The sequence below is a fragment of the Choloepus didactylus genome, chromosome 5 (assembly GCF_015220235.1).
Source record: "Choloepus didactylus isolate mChoDid1 chromosome 5, mChoDid1.pri, whole genome shotgun sequence".
Lineage (NCBI taxonomy): Eukaryota > Metazoa > Chordata > Mammalia > Pilosa > Megalonychidae > Choloepus > Choloepus didactylus.
In genome coordinates this window covers 62,902,428-62,928,025 of record NC_051311.1, presented here as the reverse complement: position 1 = coordinate 62,928,025, position 25,598 = coordinate 62,902,428, and the positions used below count along the sequence as shown (strand labels likewise).

The 25,598-nt window shown below is 39.1% G+C and overlaps 1 protein-coding gene and 1 pseudogene across 6 annotated transcripts in view; both read left to right on the top strand.

Moving 5' to 3' along the window:
• AHCYL2 (adenosylhomocysteinase like 2) overlaps positions 1–25,598 on the top strand; it is a 256,607-nt gene that overhangs the window by 204,933 nt on the left and 26,076 nt on the right. For 3 of the 6 annotated variants that reach the window (XM_037836179.1, XM_037836184.1, XM_037836182.1), the window contains exons 2-7: positions 2,578–2,686; positions 8,025–8,168; positions 8,620–8,720; positions 20,241–20,343; positions 21,835–21,929; positions 24,567–24,673. In XM_037836179.1, coding sequence (XP_037692107.1) covers positions 2,578–2,686; positions 8,025–8,168; positions 8,620–8,720; positions 20,241–20,343; positions 21,835–21,929; positions 24,567–24,673 — 659 coding nt within the window. Of the gene's footprint in view, positions 1–2,574; positions 2,687–8,024; positions 8,169–8,619; positions 8,721–20,240; positions 20,344–21,834; positions 21,930–24,566; positions 24,674–25,598 lie in introns of all 6 variants that reach the window. The other 3 variants (XM_037836178.1, XM_037836181.1, XM_037836180.1) reach the window with 1 other exon arrangement.
• Positions 15,116–16,924, top strand: LOC119534128 (annotated as a pseudogene).

Genomic DNA, 25,598 nt, shown 5'->3' with positions numbered 1-25,598 from the left:
AATGTTACCTTGTTTAATTATTGAGGGGAGGCAGACAGCAGGGAATGACTCAATATGTTCTGGTTATCAGTAAAAGATTAACATTTATTTCTTGGGAAAAACTGTACAACTTGCTATATATATATTATTGAAGCAGTCTTTTTCTGATATTCTTCTGCCTTAAACTTGAGTTCAATGCATAACCAGTAAGCAAGGCTTTAGAACCCTGTTTCTGGATAAAACGTACATAGCTTAATCTTCTTTAATGTCAAAAGACAGCCCTAAACTTGTGGTGGGTGGGAGGAATTACTGTAAATGGAAAACACTTTTTAGAGATGAGAACTCAGAGAAACTGGTTTGAGATGATGATGAAGCTAAGCCAGTTATCTTTATAGTTTAGTGTTATTGGGGTAAATACGTGTGCATCTGCCCTGAACCTACAAATCTGGACAGCTAGACTGGCCCCCTCTAGTGGTATGTGTGTGTGTGTGCATGTGGGCGTGCATGCAGGTGGGGAGGGGGCGGAGGGGTATCTGCCCAAGTTAGTGACTCAGTGTGGCCTTTGGAAAGTCTGCTTCATAACTTTTCCTAGATGGCCTCTAAAACGGAATAAAGACATATGACTGTCTTGAACAAGGGAGAGAAAATGGAATCCAGCCAGGAAGCCAGAGTTTTGAGCCTGATTGTTGTACCTTCCCTATCTTTCCACCTACCCTCTTTCCCTTCCCAATAATTTTTAGCCCTAAAATTATTTTAATATCAGAGTTTACTATTTACTTAAAATTCACCCAAACACAGATGGTGGAGATAGAATAGTCTACTTCATACTTCGATTCATTAAGTTAGTAAATGATTGAGTACCTACTATGTGCCTGAGGATATAAGAATGAATAAGATACATAACCCTTGCCTTTATGAAGCCTAGCATTTAGTAGGGGTATGGGTAGGTAGACAGGTAGGGATATTCGATGTGATAAGTGCCATGGAAGTTAATGTGATTCTTATGGGAATACATAAAAAGGACACCTTTTCCTTTTGGAATAAATCACTACTTTAGAAAAATTAGCAATTTTGCCTTTTTTTAAAAAGATTTTGCCAAGAGCTTGTAACACCAAGCTTCTAATCCAATGACTTTTCCTATTTCTGAAAACAATTTGCAAACTCGAAAGCACTCCACAGACTTTGTTATTATAGCTTTGAAATTGTATGAATTTCCCTAAACAGCAATGCTAAGCTAATTCAATTTGTCATTGGTCCCCTTGTCTAAATTCTCAAATGACTTGGTAGTTACCTCTAACTGCAAGAAATGTAGCCATCATGTGCCGATTTCATTCTGGTGCACTGTATCTATAATTCTGCCCCTCAAGGAATTATCTTTTTATCATTAAAGGTAGAATTAGCTGCCAGGTTTTTGGTTCTTTTCAGTAGAGCTGCCTCTGTGCTACCTTGGATCCAGAAGGATAATCTTAGCAATTATGCAAACATTCACTTCGAGTAAAAGAAAACAGTTATTCAGTGAATAAATGCTATGAGCTTTGGTTTGGAAAGTATTATAAGGTATCAGCTGGAGCCTACAATATAGGGGAAAGAAGTAAAATTGCAAGAAAGTTACTACCAGATGTTGTCCAAAATACATACTCTAGGGTATGATCTGGAGTATATTCAGATATATATAGTGAATGTATATCTGGGTGTATTCAGTCCAGTTTATACCCTTTCTACATCTCTCTTGTTACAGTTAATAAATGGCTTCTCTTGATCATATGGCTCTTAGGTACTTTATGATTCTGAACATTAAAAAAATATTATTTACTGTACTTACTAGTACCAGAAAGCTAACTAATACATTTTAGATAGCTTTTAAAAACTAGAGTGGCTACCTGCAACAGTTGAAAGAACACTGAATTGCAGGGGTGAGAGTGGATTTATTGAATCTCTTGCAATGTTTCAATTTATATACATTGTCTTATTTGACCCTGTCTAAAACCTGTGAAGTACTATTATCTCTATTATATATGTGGGAAAATGAGGCCCACAGAAGCATCTTGATCAACAATACATAGCTGATAAGTGGCATAGCCAGGATTTGAATGCAATTCCAGAAAGTTCTGTCTGAATGCAAAGCCTAATGTTTTTCATTATACCTTATCATTTCCTGAGAATCTTGAAACCTGAAGACAAGTCACTTTACCTTTCTTTACCTTGCAGTTTTCTCATCTAAATACATGAAGGTTGGAATACATACTGTAGTCTCAAAGATTCTTTCCAGCTATAATTTTCAGTGAAATTATAGAAAAGATTTCGTATATGACTCAACCTTCTAAAAATTTGTTTTATCTAGAATATCCCATTCTCCATTTTTTGGTCCCAGTTTTATGGTAAAAGACATACAGTCAGAGAATGGATCAAAGATTTAAATTTGATAGAAATATAGTAGGTAAAGTGTGAGAAGCATTCTTGTCTCCAAAGAGTCTTAATGTTCCAAATACAATCAGATCAACTGCAAGGGATGGTAAGAGCCTATAAAGCAAGCCTTGAATGCTTTCTCAAAATGGAGGCTCTTTTCCTGTTTATAACCAGGGTTCTTTTTCTTAGCAGATCCAATTTGCTGACCAAAAGCAGGAATTCAACAAACGCCCCACCAAAATTGGACGCCGCTCTCTGTCTCGGTCCATCTCTCAGTCCTCTACTGACAGCTACAGCTCAGGTGGGTATTGAGCTGCTATGGATCCCGCTGTCTATCCAAGGCCAATTAAGCATAATCAGTGCTTTGCAATAAACACTTTGACTCCAAGTCAAAACAGAGACCAAACTTAGGAATGGAATCTTTGGATTCTTCTTGGGAAGTCAGAACAGAGCTTAATGGAGGTCTTCTCTTCTAGTTGAGGCAGAAGGGGATGATTAAGTAAAGAGTTCTTTGATCTACTCTGAAGACTGGGAATATGTAGCTCACTGATGACCTTTACTGAACTGCATGTGTAAAGACTTGTGTTTTTTCTATTCTTTGAAAATAAAAGAGAGATTCCCCTTCCCTCCAACTAATATTTGCACATTCACTGAAAAACCTCAATTGTCGCAAAAAGCAATGAAAACATTGTCTACTTCAAACAGGCGGGCCCTTTCCTTTCTCTCTTCAGTTGCTCGTTCTTTCTTTCTTCCTTTGAAAAGTGGCATTAAGTCAAATGTCTGTGTGCTGGGGCTGGGTTATCATTTAATACCTGATGAGCTATTACCATATAGGACCCCTTAAAGCATTGGCCATTTGTACAATAGTGCCCAAATCTGCTTGCCCAAACCTCCCCCTTCTCCAGCTATTCATTTCACTCTAGCTATGCCAGCCTCCTTGCTTTTATTTCAAACATTCCAAGTACTGTCCTGCTTCAAGGCTTTTGCACTTGCTGTTCCCTCTGCCTAGAATGCTCTTTCCCCAGATATGTGCATTGCTGACTATCTTACCTCTTTCAGGTCTTAAACAGATATCACCTTCCCATTGAGACTATGCTAGCTATGCTTTTAAAATTATACAAACACCCCACCCAACATTCCCTATCAAATTTTCCTTCCTTATTTTTCTCCATAGCACTTGTCATATAACATACTATATATTTTGCTAATTTATTTTTTTCTTTCTCACTCTACTTGCATGTGAGATCCTGAAGGCAGAGAATTTTATTGGTTTTGTTCACTGTACTTAGAACTATGTCTGACACATAAGAGGTGCTTAATAAATATATATCGGTAAAAGATGTTAGTAGCTTATTAGACTTTACCCCCTTATCGAGGTCCCTGATATACTCTATGTGAAGTAGCTAGAAGAAGGTTTATGCTGTTTCACAGTAATATGCCTTCCTGCCCAAAGAGTTTGTTCTGCTGAAGATTTTTAAAGGCTTAAGTAGGTTTTGGCCTCCTCTCCCCTCCCAGTGATCCTAGTACTATGCTTTGTCATGCTTTCCTTTAGGAACCTCTACCAGTCTTTCTCAAATGGGGTTCCTCATCTAAGCAACAGAACACAGAAAATGATTTGGGGGACTGTTTTCTCAGTTCTCCAAAGGAGGGTACATAACAAGTACCCTTCTAGATGTAGAAGAGAGATGTTAAGTCATTATACACAATGGATGATTCAAGGCATTAGGGCTTAATTCTAGTGGAACCAGGTTGAGAAAAGCTGCATTAATATCTGAAATTATTTTATAAGAAATAAACTTCTAGAAACTCCTTCCCTAAGCAAAAAATTCATAAAACAAATGAACAGAAGAGAACTTTTCTTCAGAGTTATCACTATCAGTGATGTGTTTCTAAAAAAGATGTCTCTGCAGTGAGTTAATTGGTTAAAAATGAGGAGGGAGTATTGAAGTCCCTTAGTTCATGATTAGTTCCTATAAAGCTTGAGTAATTTCATATTTTCTCAAACAATAAAGCTTTGTTTGTTTGTATTTGGGTTGCTAACATAGCTTTTCACATGTTTCTAGAGTGTTATTCATCAATGAAATCTGAGGCACACTGACACACAGGTCCCTGCTGTTATTTCCATTACTGAATAAGTAGATTGGGCCCAAGAGGAATTGCCTGATTTAAGATAGTCTAATAGGACTCATTCAACCAGAGTTCTTACTGCTTCTTTTCCTAACAATAACCCACAATATCACAGCTGCTAGGAGATAAGGCTTAATCAGGTTTGAGCCATAGAACATATGTACGCATGAATAATTTCACTCTGGGATTGATGGTAGATTAGTGTTTGATCAACTACAACTTAAGTTTTGGCTCTGGGAAATGATGAAACAAGTGAACATCCTATAGTAAAGTTATGTTGTACTTTATATTACTTTTCTACCTAGAAACTGAACCCTTGTTAGCTATAATCTCATTTATTCATAAGCTTTTTCTGGCAATAGTTGGGGGAATGGGAGAACATAAAGAGAAGGGGGGTCTTTTATACTCCCTATTTTACAGCTGAATAAATTGAAAAGTGATAACTTTGCCAGTTAGGGGTGGAGCCAGTCTAGGATCTCAGGTCTGTTCTTCGGTAGGTTATTCCCTTGGTTTTCACTTGTTCATTTTGTAATTAAACTATACCCTGAGCCTCACAGTATGCAAACATTTTAGAAACTCTATTCAAGCATGTGTGTACATATGTGGTGGGTTTTTCTAAATTTTCCTAGGAAAAATCTTTAATGTGATCTCAACTGCTTTCATGAATGTCCTAGTTTAAATACCGTAGCAGAAATAAGTATGTATTCAAAGAATTTTAAAAGATGAATGAATGTCAGACTTGCTCAGGAATAATCTTACCACTTTGCTTGCAGAAATAACACATTCTCTTGGTCTTGGTTGGTCACCGTGTTGCATCCACAGTATCTAGAAAACTAGTACTTTTGGTTCTCACCTGATAACAAATGTATACAGAGGGCTCTTTGAAAACAAATCCATTTTGGCTCAAAGAAAAACGTTGGTTGAACCAACTATAACTGTTGGTTATACTGTTAAGAAAGTAAAATACATTTTTTTTCCAGCTTCTAGAATAAGGAAGTGATACAAATAACTTTTTCCCTTTGAATTGGAAGAAAAACAACTTAGAGCAAAAATCAGAATGCTTCTCTTAAGGGGAAGTTTCTTGTTTTTTGTTTTTGTTTCCTGACTTATCCTTAGAAGCTGAAGAGGCAAAGGAGGGGAAAGTTGTCCTGAGTAGAGCTAGGATTCCAGTCTCAACCTTTTTAATCTCTGCTAGCCAACCACCTGCTGATTTGGTAGGTTAGTAGAAGATGACAGAGATGGAGAAAAAAAGGAAACAGATGGCTATTGCTAAATGAAGCTGTATGTTTATCATTTGCTTCCCATTCAGAATCCTGAAGTTTGGTAAGAACCCTTAAAGATATGTTATATTTGATATTGAACTAAAAATATGTGTAAAAGCCAGAAAGAATATCAGGTATAATCTATTGAGCACTTAATTACTATATGCCAAGCACTGCACTTTACTTACAGTATCTTATTTAATCTCTTCAACAACTTGACTCTGACAAGTCATGGCCTCCTATTATATGGTCTATGGCATACTGATTGCTGCTTCATAGTACACATTACGATTGTAGTGAAAAAAAACTTTAATTGCGTCCTTAGTTATTGCATGTCTGACTCATCTAATAGACCAAAAACTCCATGAAGGTAAACATGCTCCATATCTGTCCTGTATCCCCAGCACCTTGAATGCATCTGTGCCTGATACATAGTGAATGCACAATAATAATTTGTTGAATGAATAACCGAATGCATGAATACCGAATGCATGAATTAACTAACAACCAGTTTAAATAGATTCTGTTATCACTTCTACTTTATATATCCAGAAACAGACTTCAGCCAAAGTCTTTCTGAGTCCAGAACACATAACCACTATATTTAGATGGCCATTGGCAAGCATGAAATCTTCTTGACTCTGGGAAAGGATTTGTAATGTCAAGATATGCCAAATGTAGACATTTTCTTCAAAAGCAGTTATCCTGTAAATTGGGTTCAGGATTTAGGGCTGGCTACTTATTATCTTTCTTCTCTCCAGTGGTAGAAGCATGGTGTCCCTAAGTCCCCAACTCATAAACTATTTCTGAGTATTGATTAGTGAAACAGGTGACTGACTAGGAAGCTGTTGCTGGGCTCTGTTGCCAAAGGTACTTTGAGCTCTCACTCACCCTAGGAGGGGGAACCACAAACTTTTGTACAGATTAGCTCCTTTTAAGAACAAAAGTCTCTTTTGGGGATTTACTAATTCCCTCACCTCCCCCGGTGCCCATTTTCATTCCTGTTGCCTCGTGTTAGGACTTTGCCCTAGGGCAGTGTTCCAGTTCTAAGAGAGATTCTCAAGCCCCTGCTGCCCAAACATTTTGTAGTGCCATGCCTGATTAACTGGACAAGGTCAGACTTGCCTTTTACAGCCCTCCCAGAGATAGACCCATTGCTAAGAAATCCCAGAAATGCCTGAATTCTTTGGATATAAGTAGATCAGAGCACTGTAGACCCCGGGAGCTCCTTTGCAGCTTTCACTCCTTAAATGTGATGGCAGCAGTGCTTCTTATCACACTGCGAGATGTATACTGCTTTATAGATAGTGTCTTTTATCCCCCACCTCCCCAATAAACCTTGAGGATTGCTTAGAAGGAAACCATCCTCAGAAACTTAAATGAAGGAAGGAAATTGCTTCAAATCATCCAGCAAATGATTAGTGACTATAGAATTTTATGAAGACCAAAAAGACCTCAGCTAGCATGTGAATAGCAGCAGCTGTGTGTTAGCCACAAGAAAATCTTAGACTTTTTGCACTATAGTGTGTATTGCCACATGGATTAGTTATCCGAGCATCTTATTATGCCAAAAGAGGATTTATCTGCTTCTCTGGGAATCTAAGATGCTTAATGCAGGACCCACTCAGGCCAGCAAAAAGAGAGAGCACACTGAATACTCCACTGTCAGTGTCTAATTGGGTCTGCAGGCATAGTTCAGCCTCATCAGAGCCAGTCTTAAAAAAGAAAGCTCTGTTATGCCGGACAAACACTTTTTGTGTGGTTCTTAATGACTTTCCCATGAGTTCCTTGCTTTTTAGGTCTTAGCTGTTCGGTTATTGTACTAAAACACAAATTACATCAGGCACTTAAGCAGCAGACAGAGAAGGGTGGCTGTGATCCCAGAAGCCCGTACGTTAATGACCAGGATTCTGCATTGGGAACTATTGCCACCATCAGGGTAACCTCCCTCTGTATGCATATTCAAGGACCTGTGCATGTTCTGAAGATAAAGTTAGCCCTAGTTTCCAGGTGAACGTTATCCAGAGAAAATGTCTTTAGCAACTTCTCTCAGCTTCTTTCTTATGACCTGTGAATGGCACTTTCCATAGGAGATGATTGAGACATCTCCACAGTGCCATTTAAGTGCTTATGGGATGTGTAAACTTGTATGGCCCTAGATGACTAGAGAAGCCCCTGTTCGTTCCAAGGTTGGGTGTCTTAGAGGAAATCATTGCTTTTCCCTGAGAGTTCTTTATTCTGTTGTTCTAGCGGCTTCATATACAGATAGCTCTGATGATGAGACATCCCCCAGGGACAAGCAGCAAAAGAATTCTAAGGGGAGCAGTGACTTCTGTGTCAAGAACATCAAACAAGCAGAGTTTGGACGAAGGGAAATTGAAATTGCTGAACAAGGTAAAGAAAGCAAGCACCTTTTCCTTCTCAAGCTGCCTGTGTCTCTTTGTCCCTGCTGTTAATCTCTTTTACATCCCGGGGTCTGATAGCTTGTACAATTTCAGTTTGATACTGAAGAATTCTTATAACCAAAGAAATCTGTGCTCAGCAGGGGTGTAACAGGTGTGTGGCAGGTGTGCTACGCTCTAGCCGGTGTGTAGGAATCTTCTATACAAGGACCAAGGAGAGAGACTGGATCAGGAGTACTGGCATGTGGGGAATCATAGCCCTGGAACATTTGCTTCTGAACGCCACTTATAAAAGAAAGACTAGGTTGTCATGTCATGATTCCTTATAATTTAACAAAGAATCTGACCAGGGGAGGGATCCTAAGAGAAAGTTTTTCTGTTTATTCTTTTATCTCTTGTTTCTTCCTCTCTAATATTGCTTTATATGTTTTGGGCCTTTTCAGAAATGCCTGCACTGATGGCTTTGAGGAAGAGAGCTCAAGGAGAAAAGCCTTTGGCTGGAGCCAAAATTGTGGGTTGTACACACATCACTGCTCAGACAGCTGTGAGTCATTTTCCTTTCTCCATATAGTAGCAATAGTTGATAATAGCCACCAGCTATTGAGTGCTTTTAGCATGTCAGCCTCTGGGTTAAGAGTTTAATATGTGTTAGTTCATTGCTCCTTATAATGGCCATGTAAAGCAGATATTCCTGTTTCCATTTTCTAAATAAGAAAGCTGAGGTTTAGAGAGTTTAAGCAACTTATCCAAGATTATACAGCTGGCAAATCAGAGAGTAAAGATTTGAACTTCAGTGTATCTGACTATTAAGGTTATGCCTTTTCCACTACACTACACTGCTTCCCGTTATCTTCTCTTCTAGTGTTATTTCTACAAGGCTGCTTTCAGTTGCAAATAAGGGAAAATATGATTTAAACTGTCCAATACATAAAGGAATTTATTACAGTTCATAGCTGGAAGCCCAGAGGTCAGGCAGACTTTAGATGCAGGATCTCAAGGCTCCGGTTTCACTTCTCTGTGATTCGCTTGGAGCTGCCTCCTCAGTATGCTTACTTCATCCTCAAGCTTGTGGCAGAATAGGTACAGTTATTTTAACCTTCACAAACTGATGAAGAGGAATGAAACCTTTCCCAGAAGTCCTCCAGGATGCTCCATCATGTCTCATTGAGCAGAACTGGATCACATGTCCATGCCCCACCAGTCACTGACAGGGAAACTGGGATTATTCCCATGATTTGCTTAGATCAGTGATCCTCAGCCCTATCAGATTCAGTGTCCCCTTTTTATAAGAAATATTTTGTAATACCCCATATTATCCTGAAATGAAATTTAGATATAATGTATCTATGTGTGGGTTTTTAAAAATCAATATAAAATCCTACCTAAAATATGAAAGAGGAATAAAAAGGAGGTAATTTATAATAAAATAATGTGTATTTCAATATGTAACTTCTTGGGGACAATTATATTAGAATAGACAGATATTTGTACTTATGCTACAAATACAGATAGCTGGAAAAGTGTTATTAGTTCCAGAGTATCAGAATAGCATTGCCAGATAGTATGATTTCTGAACTGGTAACCCACTTCTGGTAAATTTATGGACAATAACAACAACAAAAAGTATGAGTTTTCTCTTGATTTACATCATTGTTGCCTTCCTGGAAAAAAAAAACTTATTTTGTATTAAAACTGCAAAAATACCTTTTGTTAATATAAACTGGAATAAGATTCTATACTAGGATCATTAAAAATAGATGTTTCACCCAAGTGAATTTTCATTGGGACACCTGAAAATTATGCAAGATGTGGCACAGTTTTTTGTTGTAAGAGACAGTCCTGCACATTCAAAATGTCTAGACCCCTGGCTCTGCCCACTAATTGATGGTAACACTCCTCCACCCACCCATCCTCCATTTACTGTGACAACAAAAATGCCCCCACGGTTTTCCAAAGTTCTCTGATGAGCACCACTGACTGAGAGTCATCAACAAGGATATAACAGATACTGAATTGTCAACCATAATCACCACCATAGGGAAACTGGTATATTGAGAAATGGTCTGGAAGCATTCGTGGGACTTATCAGATGCAGGTCATCTGTAGAACTATATCAACTTTCAGAAGATCGTCTCTCCTGAAGCACACTCATGTGGCTACCCTCCTGAATAAAGACAGGAAAGATTGCTCAAGACACAGACAGCTACTTAGCATCCTTGTAATGAGACTTTTCTGGGTTATGTGATCTTTGAGGGAAAAAAAAAAATACCTTGACTGCCCAAAATTAATATGATAAATTGAAATGCTATCGCTTGTGGAGCTACAGACTAATGAATCTAGGCAGAAACTCATGGAACCGTTTTGGGGCCATCCCAGTCAGGGACATGAGAATCAGAGTGATGGCTTAAAATAGTAAGTGCTTCTCTACAGTCACATGTTGCTAAATCATATGTAGTTTGCCTTTTACCCCCTGGCTTACTGAAGATCTCTACCCTTCAGGGTTCCTTCTCTATCTTTTCCTGAATGGATTCATCAAAATTAATATACCAATATTAATATTATTTTACTGTTCCCCCTTCACATTTTTTTCCTTGTAAAAAAAATTTACAAAGGAGTTTGTTCGCTTTGTTTTTAATATCTATTTTTATGATTACAAAAGTAATTGATGTTCATTTCACAATATTTAAACCTTACTGCAATATGTAATGTAGAAAGACAGAATCTCCTATAACCCTCTGCTCCAGAGATAACTATCATATTAATGGTTTCTCAATAGACTTGAATCTGTTTACATTTTTAGATGTCTTTCCGTAGTTCCTTCTAATCAGATGCCATTGCTACTCCTTTTAAACGGTGATGATTTGAAGTTGGTTTAAACCATCTTCCAAATTCTGTCCTCCCCTGCCCCTCCTAGCTGCCTTCACTCCTGTTTCAGTCCTAATGACCAGCAATTTTAACTCACAGTTCTTTGAACAGTTCTTATATTCTTGATCCCAATCACTTTTCTTTTTAGGTCAATTTATATTGCTTTGTGGGTAAGTCTCAGTGTCATTCTTTTGTTTGTTTGACAAATTCGGAAATCCTAGTTATGGAAATTCAGAAATTCTTTAAGGTGAAAAATAAAACAAGAGGGAAAAAATGGGATCAGATAGTGAAAAAAGTAGTGTGGACTAGAAATTAAGACATATCAGTAGTTCTGCCATTCACTCACTACATGACCTTGCACAAATTTCTTGAGGGCGATAGCCTAAATCCATGGAGTTATTTGCAAGTTTTTTTGTTTTTTAATTAGAGTAAGTTGTTTATTTAGCATAGAAATATTAGAAAATACAAATTTTAAACAATGAAAATTATCAGTACCCAGAAATATCTCCTGTCAGTAAATCTTAAAGAAAGCTTTTAAACCAAATCTTTATTCTTGTTAAACTAGCTCTTAATCAAAGCAGTGGGGTGGTACACTACATCCTTAAAAAGAACTCTATCTCCAACTTATATATTGAAATAAAAATATGTTAGGATCAAATTAGTGGATTGAAATTTTTTAAATAATTTTTTAGCAGTTGAAAGAAACATACATTTACAGAAAAGCTGCATATACAATACAGATAATTTTTTTCTGAACCTTTGAAAGTAAGTTGCCAACCTGATGCTCTGTCACCCCCAAATGCTTTAATGTGCATTTTCTACAAACAAGGACATTCTCTTATACAACCAATATGTCCATCAGGATTAGGTAATTAACATTGATACATTATTATATCTAATCCTCAAATGCCTTTCAAACTTCACTTGTCCCAATATCCTTTAAAATAGAAGGATCCAGTCTGTAGTTATGTGTAGCATTTACTTGTCATGTCTCCTTAGTTTCCTTTAGACCAAAACAGTCCATAACCTTTACACTTTTGAAAATTATAGATGTATTATTTTATATAGATGAATTATTTTTAGACTGTCCTCAGTTTGGGTTTTTCTGATGTTTCCTCATTATTAGATTCAGACTTTGCGTTTTTGGCAGGAATCTCACAGAAGTAATGCTGTGCTTTTCTTATTGAATCCTATCAACTGGCTGATGATTTCAGTTTGTCCCATGACAGATGATGTTCACTTTGATCCCTTAGTTGAGATGGTTTCTGCCAGGCTTTTCCATGTGAAAGTTTTCCCCTTTTGCAATTAGTAAGTATTTTTGGAGGTGGTACTATGAAATTGTAGAAATCTGACTTTTGTGTCCTTGGACGTGTCGCCTTCATTCTCAGCACTTTCTTGCTTCTGGCACAAAATGGTCTAAGTTCATCTTGTACTTTCCCTGTCCTAGCCAGGAAATTTCTCCAAGGAGCCCTGGTTGCTTTTAGTGGATCCGGACACTAGTGTGCTCATTGCTGTTGGGATGTCACTGTTCCTGGATACTCTTTATTAATTTCAGAAAATAATTGCCCATTAACTCTTCATATATTTCTTTTGACATGTTCTCTTCCACTTCTCCTTCTGGGACTCCAATTTACATGCATGTTAGAACATTCAATAATGTGCCATAAAACTTGGATGCTCAGTGCTGACCTTTTTCCCCTCTTTTTTTCTTTTTGTGTTTCAGTTTGATAATTTCTGTTGACCTACGTTCAAGTTCACTGATTCTATCCTCAGATGTACTCGGCCTGATGATAAATCTGTTGAAAGAATTCTTGATCTCTGAAATTGTGTTGTTGTTTTTTGTTTGTTTGTTTTTTATTTCTAACACTTATATTTGACTCAATTTTGGTTTCCATCTCTCTGATGAAATTCCCTACTTGTTTGTGCATGTTATCCCTTTTTTTCATTCACTAGATCCTTTAACATAAACATATTTTAATACAGTTTTATTGAGATATATTCACACACCCTACAATCACCCACAGTGTACAATCAACTATTCATCATATAGTTGTGCATTCATCACCAGAATCAACTTTTGAACATTTTTCTTAATCCAAAAAATAATAATAACAAAAATAAAAGTAAAAAAGAACACCCAAGATATTCCATCGCCTCTCTTCCAGTTTGCTAATGCTGCTGTTATGCAAAATACCAGAAATGAATTGGCTTTTATAAAGGGGGTTTATTTGGTTACAAAGTTATAGTCTTAAGGCCATAAAGTGTTCAAGGTAAGGCATCAACAATAGGGTACCTTCACAGGAGAAAGACCATTGGCATCCAGAAAACCTCTGTTAGCTGGGAAGGCACATGGCTGGCAGCTACTTGTTGCCAGGTTGTGTTTCAAAATGGCATTCTCCAAAATGTCTGCATCAGCTTCCAATGGCCATAATCAAAATGTCTGTCTCAGCTGCCACTCTCTCCAAAATGTCACTCTCAGTCGTTCTCTAAAATGTCACTCTTAGCTGCTCTGAGTTCCTTCTGTTTGTCAGCTCTTTCATATGGCTCTAGTGATTTTAATTCAGACCCACCCTGAATGGGTGGTGTAACACCTCCATGGAAATTATCCATTCAAAAGTCTTGCCCACAATTGATTGAGTCACACCTCCATGGAAACACTCAATCAAAGGATTCCAACGTAACCAACACTAATACACCTGCCCCCACAAGATTGCATCAAAGAACATGGTGTTTTGGAGGACTTAATACATCCAAACTGGCACACCTCCCATCCCACCCTATTTTTCATTTAGTTTTTATCCCCATTTTTCTACTCTTCTGTCCATACGCTGGACAAAGGGAGTATGAGGCACGAGATTTTCACAATCACAGTTACACCATGTAAACTATATAGTTATGCAGTTGTCTTCAAGAATCAAGGCTACTGGGTTGTAATTGGACAGTTACAAGTGTTTCCTTCTAGCTATTCCAATACACTAAAAACTAAAAAGGGATATCTATATAGTGCATAAGAATGCCCTCCAGAGTGACCTCTTGACTCCATTTGAAATCTCTCAGCCACTGAAACTTTGTTTTGTTTCATTTCACTTCTCCCTTTCAGTCAAGAAGATTTTCTCAATCCCCCAATGCTGTGTCCAGGCTCATCCCCAGGAGCCATGCCCCACAATGCCAGGGAGATTTATACCCCTGGGAGTCAAGTCCCATGTAGGGAAGAGGGCAGTGAGTTCACCTGCTGCATGGGCTTAGAGAGAGAGAGAGGGCCACATCTGAGCAATAAATAGGTTCTCTGGGGAAGACTCAGGCACAATTATAAGTAGGCTCAGTCTCTCCTTTGCAGCAACAAATTTCACAAGGGCATGCCCCAAGATCCAGGGCTCATCCTACCAAACTGTCAGTCCTCAACGTTTGTGAGAACACCAGAAACAACCTAGGTGGGGAAGTCCAACATTTCCACATTCTTCCTCAGTTCCCCAAGGTTCCCTGCAAATATATCCTCATTCTCTGCCCAAATTACTTTGGGATGTATTGAAATTTCACACTAACCTATACAAACCTACCAGATTTCACTTCCTATTCAAAGTTCCATGTAATTGTGGTATTTGAATAAACTAACCATACAAGTTTTAAAGTATTTGGTGTGCTTCAGAAAATATATGTCCTGCACCAAATAAACATCTCTTCCCTAGGTCTCACACAGAAGTTGAAGTTTTGAAACACAGTCAATATCATCCTTTACCTTTTGGTCTGATTTGCCTTAGTCCCAACCAGATCCACTTCATTCATATGTCGAATTGAGGTCTGAACTCTTTTTCAGCTTTTTTAACAGTTGCTGTATAACATGAACATATTAATCATAGTTATTTTAACGTTCCTGTCTGATCATACATCTGGCTCATTTCAGAGTCTGGTTCTATTGATCCTTTTATTTCTTGACAATAGGTTGTTTTTATTCACTTTTGTATGTGTCTTGTAATTTTTTATTGAATGGTAGTATATTCATTTCCTATTGCTGCTGTAACAAATTACCAAAAACTTAGAGGCTTAAAACAATACGAATTTGGTCAGTAGTCGCGGGGCAGGTACGCGCGCTCGTAGCTCTCTCGCAGCTCTCTCTCCGGGACCGACGGCGGCAGGAGTGGGCTCCGGCGAGTGAAAAAGCGTGGTGGGGCGGGGCGGGAGAAAGTGGCCGCCGGGAGGACGTTGTCGTTTACGCGTGGCCGAGCGGAAGAGTTTTGCTTTTCGTGCGCGCCTTCGAAAGCTGCGCCCACAGTTGGCTGAGGGGTCCGCCCGGGAGCCTCCCCTTCCTCCGCCCGCGGCCCCGCGCCGAGCTCGCCGGCCCGAGCCAGAGTGGGCCAGGTGGGAAGCGCGCTCGACCTGCGCCCCGCGTCCGGAGCCGCCCCCCGAGTGCCCATGGCTACGCGGGTGCTGACCATGAGCGCCCGCCTGGGACTCGTATCCCAGCCGCCGGCACCTCAGGACGAGCCGGTGTTCGCGCAGCTCAAGCCGGTGCTGGGCGCCGCGAACCCGGCCCGCGATGCGGCGCTCTTCCCCAGTGAGGAACTGAAGCATCCGCACCACCACCCGCAGGCGCAGCCCGCGCCCCCGCAGCCTCCGCAGCCGGCGCCGCCGCCCGCCGCCGGGCCGCGGCGCGGCTGCCCCCGGAGGAGCTGGTCCAGACAAGATGTGAAATGGAGAAGTATCTGGCACCTCAGCTTCCTCCAGTTCCTATAATTCCAGAACATAAAAAGTATAGACGAGACAGTGCCTCAGTCGTAGACCAGTTCTTCACTGACAGTGAAGGGTTACCTTACAGTATCAACATGAACGTCTTTCTCCCTGACATCACTCACCTGAGAACTGGCCTCTACAAATCCCAGAGACCGTGCGTAACACACATCAAGACAGAACCTGTTACCATTTTCAGCCACCAGAGTGAAACGACTGCCCCTCCTCCGGCCCAGACCCAGGCCCTTCCCGAGTTCACCAGCATATTCAGCTCACACCAGACCGCAGCTCCAGAGGTGAACAATATTTTCATCAAACAAGAACTTCCTACACCAGATCTTCATCTTTCTGTCCCTTCCCAGCAGGGCCATTTGTACCAGCTACTGAATACACCGGATCTAGATATGCCCAGTTCTACAAATCAGGCAACAGTGATGGACACTCTTAATGTTTCTATGTCAGCCGCCATGGCAGGCCTTAACACACTCACCTCTGCTGTACCGCAGACTGCAATGAAACAATTTCAGGGCATGCCCCCTTGCACATACACAATGCCAAGTCAGTTTCTTCCACAACAGGCCACTTACTTTCCCCCATCACCACCAAGCTCAGAGCCTGGAAGTCCAGATAGACAAGCAGAGATACTCCAGAATTTAACCCCACCTCCATCCTATGCTGCTACGATCGCTTCTAAACTGGCAATACACAATCCAAATTTACCTGCTACCCTGCCAGTTAATTCGCAAAACATCCAACCTGTTAGATACAATAGAAGGAGTAACCCTGATTTGGAGAAGAGACGCATCCACTACTGCGATTACCCTGGCTGCACAAAAGTTTATACAAAGTCTTCTCATTTAAAAGCTCACCTGAGGACTCATACTGGTGAGAAGCCGTACAAATGCACCTGGGAAGGCTGCGACTGGAGGTTCGCGCGGTCGGACGAGCTGACGCGCCACTACCGGAAGCACACGGGCGCCAAGCCGTTCCAGTGCGCCGTGTGCAGCCGCAGCTTCTCCCGCTCCGACCACCTGGCCCTGCACATGAAGAGGCATCAGAACTGAGATCCACTGCCCGCGGGGCTTTCTGTGCCTATGCAATTCAAACTGACGTTTATGCAGTTAATTTGGCAAAATTTTAACTACAAACCTAACTATATATATAAAAAAACAGAAAGAAGGAAAATGAAAAACTGGAAATGTATATTTTGTATATTTGAGGAAACAGGGAATACATTGTATTAATACCAAAGTGTTTGGTCATTTTAAGAATCTGGAATGCTTGCTGTAATGTACATGGCTTTCCTCAAGCAGATTTCATCTCATGACAGGCAGCCACATCTCACAGTGGGTGGGGGCGGGTGGGTGGAGGGGGTGTTTGCAGTGTTTTTACCGAAGCACCATCATTTAATGTGACAATGTTTAGTAAACGAATCAGTTGGCAGGCACAGGAAGAAGGATGAATTGTATGTTGAGATTTTGCTTGACATCCAGTGGTTTTTTACAATATTATCAGATAGTTCTTTGGGAGAGATCTAGTATACGTGGCAGTTCAATTCACAAATAGCCATTGAACAAAGGTGTTTTGTTGTTTTTTTTTTATATGAGTTGCATACATTTGCTATTTGAAATTTTGTAAATATGCAAATCAGCTTTATAGGTATTACAATTTTTCTAGGATTCTTTTGGGGAAAATCATAAATAATTCATTTGAAAATAACCATGAAGACACGCTTAGAATTTATGGTAAGATACCTCTCAAAGTGTTACTAAATTAATTTCTATAGGGGAAAGAATCATTCAAATGAACTTCAGCAAATTTCATGCACTGATTAAAATATGATTGTTTATTTTAAATACAAAACACATTTTATATGAATTGTGAACTCAAGAGCTTAAGAAAGGGAGTTACAAGATCCAAAAGTTAAATCTTATGATAAGCTACACACTCACAGTATCATTTTTAAAAAGAAGGACTTATGATGTAGTTTTCACTTGGGAATGTTGAATTTATGATGCAGTTTTCATATACGGAAACGTTGAATTTATGATGCAGTTTTCATATACAAAGATGTTTGCTTGTGCGGTACTATTGGTTAAAAGCCAGTTTCTGTGGATTTTGCATGTAATATACAGTGAGACACAGTAATTTTATCTAAATTACGGTGTAGTTTAATCTATTGTTAATACTGACTCAGTGTCTGCCTTTAAGTATAAATGACATGTTGAACACTTAAGGAAGCAAGTGCTACATATATGCAATATAAATAGTAATGTGATGCTGATGCTGTTAACCAAAGGGCAGAATAAATAAGCAAAATGCCAAAAGGGGTCCTAATTGAAAATGAAAATGAAAATTAATTTTGTTTTTAAAATATTGTTTATCTTTATTTATTTTGTGGTAATATAGTAAGTTTTTTTAGAAAACAATTTTCATAACTTGATAAATTATAGTTTTGTTTGTTAGAAAAGTTGCTCTTAAAACATGTAAATAGTTGGCAAACGATGTAAATAATTTTGTAAGAGGCTTCAAATGTTTATATGTGGAAACATACATACACAAAAAAGCATAAATCAGTTGCTGTTTTGCTTCTTTTTCCCTATTATTTTTGTATTGTGGTCATTTCCTATGCAAATAATGGAGCAAACAGCTGTATAGTTGTAGAATTTTTTGAGAGAATGAGATGTTTATATATTAACGACAATTTTTTTTGGAAAATAAAAAGTGCCTAAAAGAAAAAAAAAACAAAAAAAAAAACAATACGAATTTATCATCTTATAGTTCTGCAAGTCAGAAGTCCAATATGGATTTCACTGGGCAAAAAATAAAGGTGTGGGCAGAGCTGCATTCCTGTTTTGAGGTGCTAGGAAAGAATCTATTTTCTTTCCTTTTCCAGCTTCTAGTGGCTACCTGTATTCCTTGACTCATGGCCCCCTTCCATCTTTAAAGCCAGCAATGGCCTGTCAAGTCTTTCTCACAGTCCTCTCTCTCTCTCTCTCTCTCTCTCTCTCTCTCTCTCTCTCTCTCTCTCTCTCTCTCTCTTTCTCTGGTTGTGGCTCTTCTGCCTCTCTTTCCCCCACTTAAGGACTCTTGTAATTACATTGGACTCACTTGGATAATCCAGGATACTCTCCTTATTTTAAGGTCTGTTGATTAGCAACCTTAATTCCTTCTTGCCTTGCTGGGTAACATAACATATCCACAGGTTCCAGGGATTAGGGAGTAGACATCTTTGGAGGGCCATTATTCTGCCTACCACACATAGATATCAAGTGTAGAAGAACAGTAGACTGAGGTAAGTAGTTTTTGCCTCTGTAAATGGCCATGCCTCTCCTGTGAGACTCTTACCTTGAGGAGTTGTACCATTTTAGTCATGAATTGGGCTGCTTTCGATTTTGTTATTGTGCATCATAGGCTTCAAATTCCTCCAGCAGTGGGCTGCTGTTAGCTCATGTTCTGAAGTGCCAGAGGACTTTTCTCAGTTTTTTGCACACCTTTGCCACAGAGGGTCTCTCTCTTCACATTCTTGCCCCACCTGCAGCACTAGACTGTTGTTGCTTGGTATCGGGGGCTAGGTGCATGGTGAGGGCAAGCAGGATTCTTAGATCTCCTCATCCAGCTTCAGTCTTAGGTAGGCCTTTTTTCAGTGTCCCTGTCTCTCCTCTGTGTAGTAGCCAAATTTTGCTGCATATCTGTGGTGGGTCTTGGGCAGGAGAGAGAGCAAATCTTTACTTTGTATCAGTGTAGGAGGGTAGGCCCAAGAGGGTTTCCAGCTACTCAGCCTTAGGTCAGAGAGGTTTTTGCTTCTACCCTCCTTCAGAAGTAGTGGATTTTTGCCTGTGTTCTAATGTTGGGAACAATTCCAGTCCCGCTCCCAGGGCAGATTGGATTTGCTTCTATCCTGGGTCTGGGGCTATCAGAAATTCCAAACTGACACATAGTTTTCCACACCCAGCCTTTAGGATTTCTTTAAATTTTTAGGTAATTTTTTCTTCCCCTATTGTATGGCAGCTGCTTCTTCTCTGCAGAAGGCAAAACTGTTCCTTTTCCTTAAAGGAACTTTGAAGTTCAGTTCACTTGGTTGCTTTACAGCCTCAGCTCTTTGATGGGCTTAAGAAAAGTAAAGATTTTGTTAATTATCTGGCTTTTTCTCATTGCTAGGGTGGGAGCTTCTCTTATAGCTTTCTATATCCGAAGGAGCTGCAGAACCACTGTACATAAGTAGTTTTTAAAAATGTGTTTAGTGCTGAAATCCTTGGTTGAATTAAATCTTATAGGAAGGCCCAGTATGTTAAATAGTTAAAAGCATAGAGCTCAGCTGGAACTTGCTCTCTTCCCAGAACACTGAAAAGGTTCTGTAGAGAACAGTTTGAAAACCACGGGCCTAAATTATTCCTTATGTATTTTCTCATTGTCAAATATATAACAGTTGTTTGGCCCAGGCTTACTCACTCCTGCTTTTTCTCCAATACAGGTGCTTATGGAGACTCTGGGTGCTCTAGGGGCACAGTGCCGGTGGGCTGCCTGCAACATCTATTCCACTCTTAATGAAGTGGCTGCTGCTTTAGCAGAAAGTGGTAAGATCTTTTTCCTATTCTCTGTGTTTTGGCCTAACACAAAAGTTGGTCAACTGATAAGTCCCACTGATTCAATATAAAATCTTGACAATATAAAATAGGTTGACAATAAAACAGCTATCTTGGAAGAAATGGATCCCTATTCTTGATGAGTTTGCTCTAATCTGGACTTCTCTTGTCAAATATGATCTAGTTAACTCTGTTGTTTTAAAGGTGGCAGATATCTGTCCATGTCTAATATTCCATTGTTAGTTAATGCATTGCCTTGCCATGCTAATATATAGAGCACCAATGAACACTACTCACTGTCTAAGGTAATATGGGATTAGAAAAGAAACTATGCTTCAGGCATAGTTTTATGGCCCTGCTGGTTTTCCAGTAGTTAGTTTGCCCTCATCTGATGTTGGGTGTTTCTGCTTCAGTAGAAAAGAGAACTTGACCTGACAGATTAATACTTGATCACAACATCTACTTAAACTTGAAAGACAATAGAAATAGAGAAATTTGGACTTCACCAGCTGTTTGCCTTCACTCTCTAGCAGCACAGCACACATCAGGGTACCAAATATGTGCTTCAGATCCGTTAAGAAATTCTTGGAAAGCTCTATAATGATGCAGGTCTCTCCTTTTGCTAGCACAGTCGGCATTTCATTTGTTTTTTCATTTACATTCATTCATTTTTAAAATTTTGTTGATGTATAAAATATTCATAAAATATGAATAGAAAAATGCACAAATAATAAATGTACAGTCCAATGAATTATACACATGCTTTCATTTTTTTGTTCAACAAATGCGTACTGACCTGTTCTAAGATATAATGACAAAAAAGACAATGTTTTTGCCCTCAGAATCTTATGTTGTAGCTGAGAATGTAATACACATTTATAAGTATTGTTAATACAAAGGCATATATGATAAATGCCACAACAGATCCCTAAATCCATCCTCAGTATACAAACAAGGTGCTTATAAAAGTTCAGATCCCTTGAGAGATCATGTCCAGCTGAGTTGATCAAGCTTCAGTTAAGAACATTACATCTGAACTGGGCCATGAAGTGTAGAGATATTTTAACAGGAGGAAAAGTGTGTAAGGGTTTTCCTGATGAAGAGGGTGGGATGATTAAAGCATAGAAACCAGAAAGATCAGTTTATTGGGGAAAAGGCAAGAATTCCAGTTTCATTACGTTAAGAAGTACTTATTTCTGTTTTCTTATTTTTCTCCTGTAGTCATATTTTTAGTACCCATCATACTCTTGTCCCCTTTGATCGTTAACCCCTTTGGGTTAGAAAGAGCAGAATGACCACCAAAGCCCGCGAAATGGATGCAGGGGCTAAAGGCAATGCTAATCATTGGAATTCAGTCTAAGGAGCATAGCAGATTGAGAAAGTTTGGAACTGGGGAAAGCCAGCATCTTATTGCCAAAATTTGGGGCCAGCTCTTTTTTCAGGCTTTAATGGTTTCTCTTTGTTCCTTTTTTTTTCCTCCAGGATTTCCTGTCTTTGCCTGGAAAGGAGAGTCAGAAGATGATTTTTGGTGGTGCATTGATAGATGTGTGAATGTGGAGGGCTGGCAGCCAAACATGGTTGGTTGGGCAGCTTTCTGCTAAAAGACAATTCTGTAGGAGTTTGGGATGAGGCAGGGAGGCCATGACCTGGGAGAGGGTTTCCCAACCAGAAGGAAGGAAAATGGCTCCTTTTCTGTCTGAGGTACCTGGACTTCCAACAGAACTTGTTGCTTATGCTTGGGGCACCACAAGAGAATTGAACTTCTTTATATCTTTAAAGTGGCTTACGTGTTGGTGCTGATCTTAGAGGCATTAATATTCATCAGTAAAATTAAAATTCTGTTCAGGGTTCACACATAGTTGGTTAAAAAGTGACAATAATGAGTTTCTATTCTCTCACCACCACCCCCACCAAAAAAAAAAAAAACACCCCACAGTCCCCGTGTCACTTAGCTTTCTTTTAGGATCCAGACACCGAATTTATAGAAAACCTGAAGAGATTCTAAGTTGAAATTTCTTCTCTTTATCCATCCTCCTCCTTAAAAAAGATGACCAAAGTTTTAGATTTTTCGTTTTTGCTCTGTTTTTATTTTTGTTTCTGTTTTAAAATAAACCAAGTTCTTATACTTGATAGCACATTAGATTCACAAAGTGAGGCAAAAAGCTGCACAAAGTATGAGGCACTTCTACTTTGCAAATATTTCTTCATATTAGAGAGAGGAGAAATTAAGGAATCAACTGAAAAATTAATCCCTAAAGCTTTAGTCCAGCCATGGCTTGACTGCCAAAGACTGTACAGCAGGACTTACCTGTTACACGGCAGGGAAAAGCAGTCTCTTTCAGGATTCTGTGATGCAGGTCACATAGCACCAAGTGGTCGTTTGAGGAAGCTGGGTTAAAGCCTCTGTTATCCTGAAGGGGCGCTGTGGTGGCTGTGAGATGAGTCAGCTCATTACAACACAATTTGATGGTAACTTGAGGGAGTATGACTGACAGACCCTAAAGAAGATGTGCCAAAGGGTTTCTCCCGGGAAGAAAACATTAATTTTATAGTCATGAGCGTGGACAGCACATGGGATTGTACGCAGAGAGCTTTTACAAACTGTTGAGCCAGGATGAACTGCTGGAAAGGTGAAAGAAGAGCGTAAGACAAGAAAAAAGAATTGTCACCCAGAAAACAGGACCCGTACCTCTTTGGATCCTAACATGATCTAGTACTTTTCTTTGCTTTCTAACCTCAGGAGGATTCCCTGGTCACAAAAATGTTTTGCGATAGAATTGCATGGTGAGAATTATGGGCTGCATTCATTAAATAAAGATTAGGGATGCCAGCCACCTGCCTCTATTAGATAACTTTGTTATAGGGGAAATTTGTGTATGAGAATATTGGGACTTACAAAGCAGACTTTCCAATTGTTCAACCTTTTTTGTCTCTTACCTTTTTGGTGGCTAGGGATCAGAATCTGCAAGGAAAAACTCCGTTAGGGATTCTATATATGCAGAAATGGAGAGGGAAACATAAAGGAGACTTTCAGTTTCCTAGAGCATCTGTTGTGATGGTTTCTACTAGGAAAAAAAAAAAAAACGGAGCACTAACTTGTGGAGCATGTGTAACAATTTTAGAGAGTCCTGCCTTGGACCCCTGCTCTCAGGCAAGGTTTAGCTGAGTCAGAGAAAACAAATCAACAGCAGGAGCAGAAGCAAGAGGGAGATCAGGTGGCAGATATGAGGTCAGGGATTTTGTGTACCCTGGGGTCCAGGGTGGCATTTTTGGCCCTTGCAGTGGAGATGAAAATTGATGGGACTGCAAAATGGATGCATGCCAGCAGAGGGCAACTCAGTTCTGTGGAGACTTCCCAGGAGGATGGGTAACAATTTGGGAAGTCCTGCTATGTGCTTCTAACAGCCAGGAGGAGGGCTGAAGTGCCACAGGCTAGTGCCTGATAGTGGTCTAGGCTCGTCCTGCCTTGGCTTATTTATAATTCAGAAACTTCCCTCTGCTGATGAAAGCTCCAGTGGCAAAGCATTGCATTTATCTTTAATCCCAACCTGAAATTGTGATGAGCTGTTCATACACATGCTTGTACACCTACATGCTGTGCAGTTTCCCAGTTATTTTTAATTTGGTTAATGTAACATGTGAGGTTGTGCCACGCAAAACCCTGCAGTGCTGACATATTGAGTAGGAGAGTGTCTCTACTTTGTGAGAAGTGAAGAATTAACAAATATAGTTTTATAAGCCATTGTTCAGGGAGGGAGACTAATTATCTGTCCTTTTATCTAAACTAAGCCTTGGCTGAATATATTTAAAGTCCTGAATTTAAACAATAGAAAGCTGCTAATATCATGTTTAGGTTTTCTGAATATCTACAGTATATTCAAGAAGGAGTGGTCTAGATAACCACGTAAGCTATTGATCTATAAGAAATTCCTCATTTGGATTGCTGTGTATTTTGATATAGTAGATGTGTCATGTGGGAAGATCATTTGGCCTTGAGAATTACAATTGGCCTTTCCCTCTCATTGTCTTTGACTTTGGTTTAATGACTGTTTGGTAGATTATTGCATTAGCTCTGGCTGTAAGTTACTTTATATAACCATATGGGAAATTTGAAATATCTGTATATTGGTAATTAGAAATTGGGATACAAGACCCAGAGAAGCACTGACTGCTTTGAGCCTTCAGCAAAATGAAATTATTGATGTTTATTGCAGATCTTGGATGATGGAGGGGATCTTACTCACTGGATTTATAAGAAGTATCCCAACATGTTTAAGAAAATCAAAGGCATAGTAGAGGAGAGTGTTACTGGAGTCCATAGGTAAGATTTTTATGCAGCCTATATATTCTTAGTATACATTTTCTACAGAGCACATTAAATTAAAAATTGGAATCTGCTGTGAAGAGAACAGATCTGAGTCTGCACACTTGTTTTTATTTTTGTTTCATTTTGCTTTGTTTTTTAAATTAACATCACAAATAACAAACCTAAAACAGCTGCAGGTGGAGCAATGGGGTCCTCATGTTTTGTAGTTTCTGTAATGCAACACCTGTTTGACCTTTTTAGACTAATTCGTTTATTCAACAAATATAAACATCTACAATGAGCCAGGAACCACCCTAGGTGCTAGGGATTCCAGTGGACAAAACAGACAAAAACCTGCACCTTCATAGAGTTTATATAACATAGGGTTTTGTTTCTCAAATGAGCAGTAATTCCCAAAGTAAAAATTGGAATCATTTATGTTTACTATTTTTAATCAAAAAATAACTAAAAGTATAAAATAATGGTTTTGGAGAAACAAATTCTGAATAAGCTGCTATCAGTACTTCAGTATATTGTGACTTTTTAATAGATAAAACTAAGGATTAAACCATACCTTGAGACTCTTAGAAAGGGATAAATTTTGAATAAAATACCTAGTCCTGATTTTTAGTTGACTCAGTTTGTTATTTAAAATAAAACTCCTTTTGCAGTCTGGATCCCCACAGTTCTTTTATCCTTTAAACTTAGTAGAAATTGCCTGGTTTATCAGGTAATGAGTTAACAGTACTCCATAAATGTAATTTAAATTAGTCCTGCCATACCATTTTATACCTAAATTAGAAAAAGAATTAATTTTAATACCAGTCTGGCAAGATAGAGGTAAAACTAATATACTCCTATATTGCTGGTAGTTCAGTAGTTCTCAACTGAAGGTGGAACCCCTCTTCAAAGAGGATATTTGGAAATCTTTGGAGGGTTT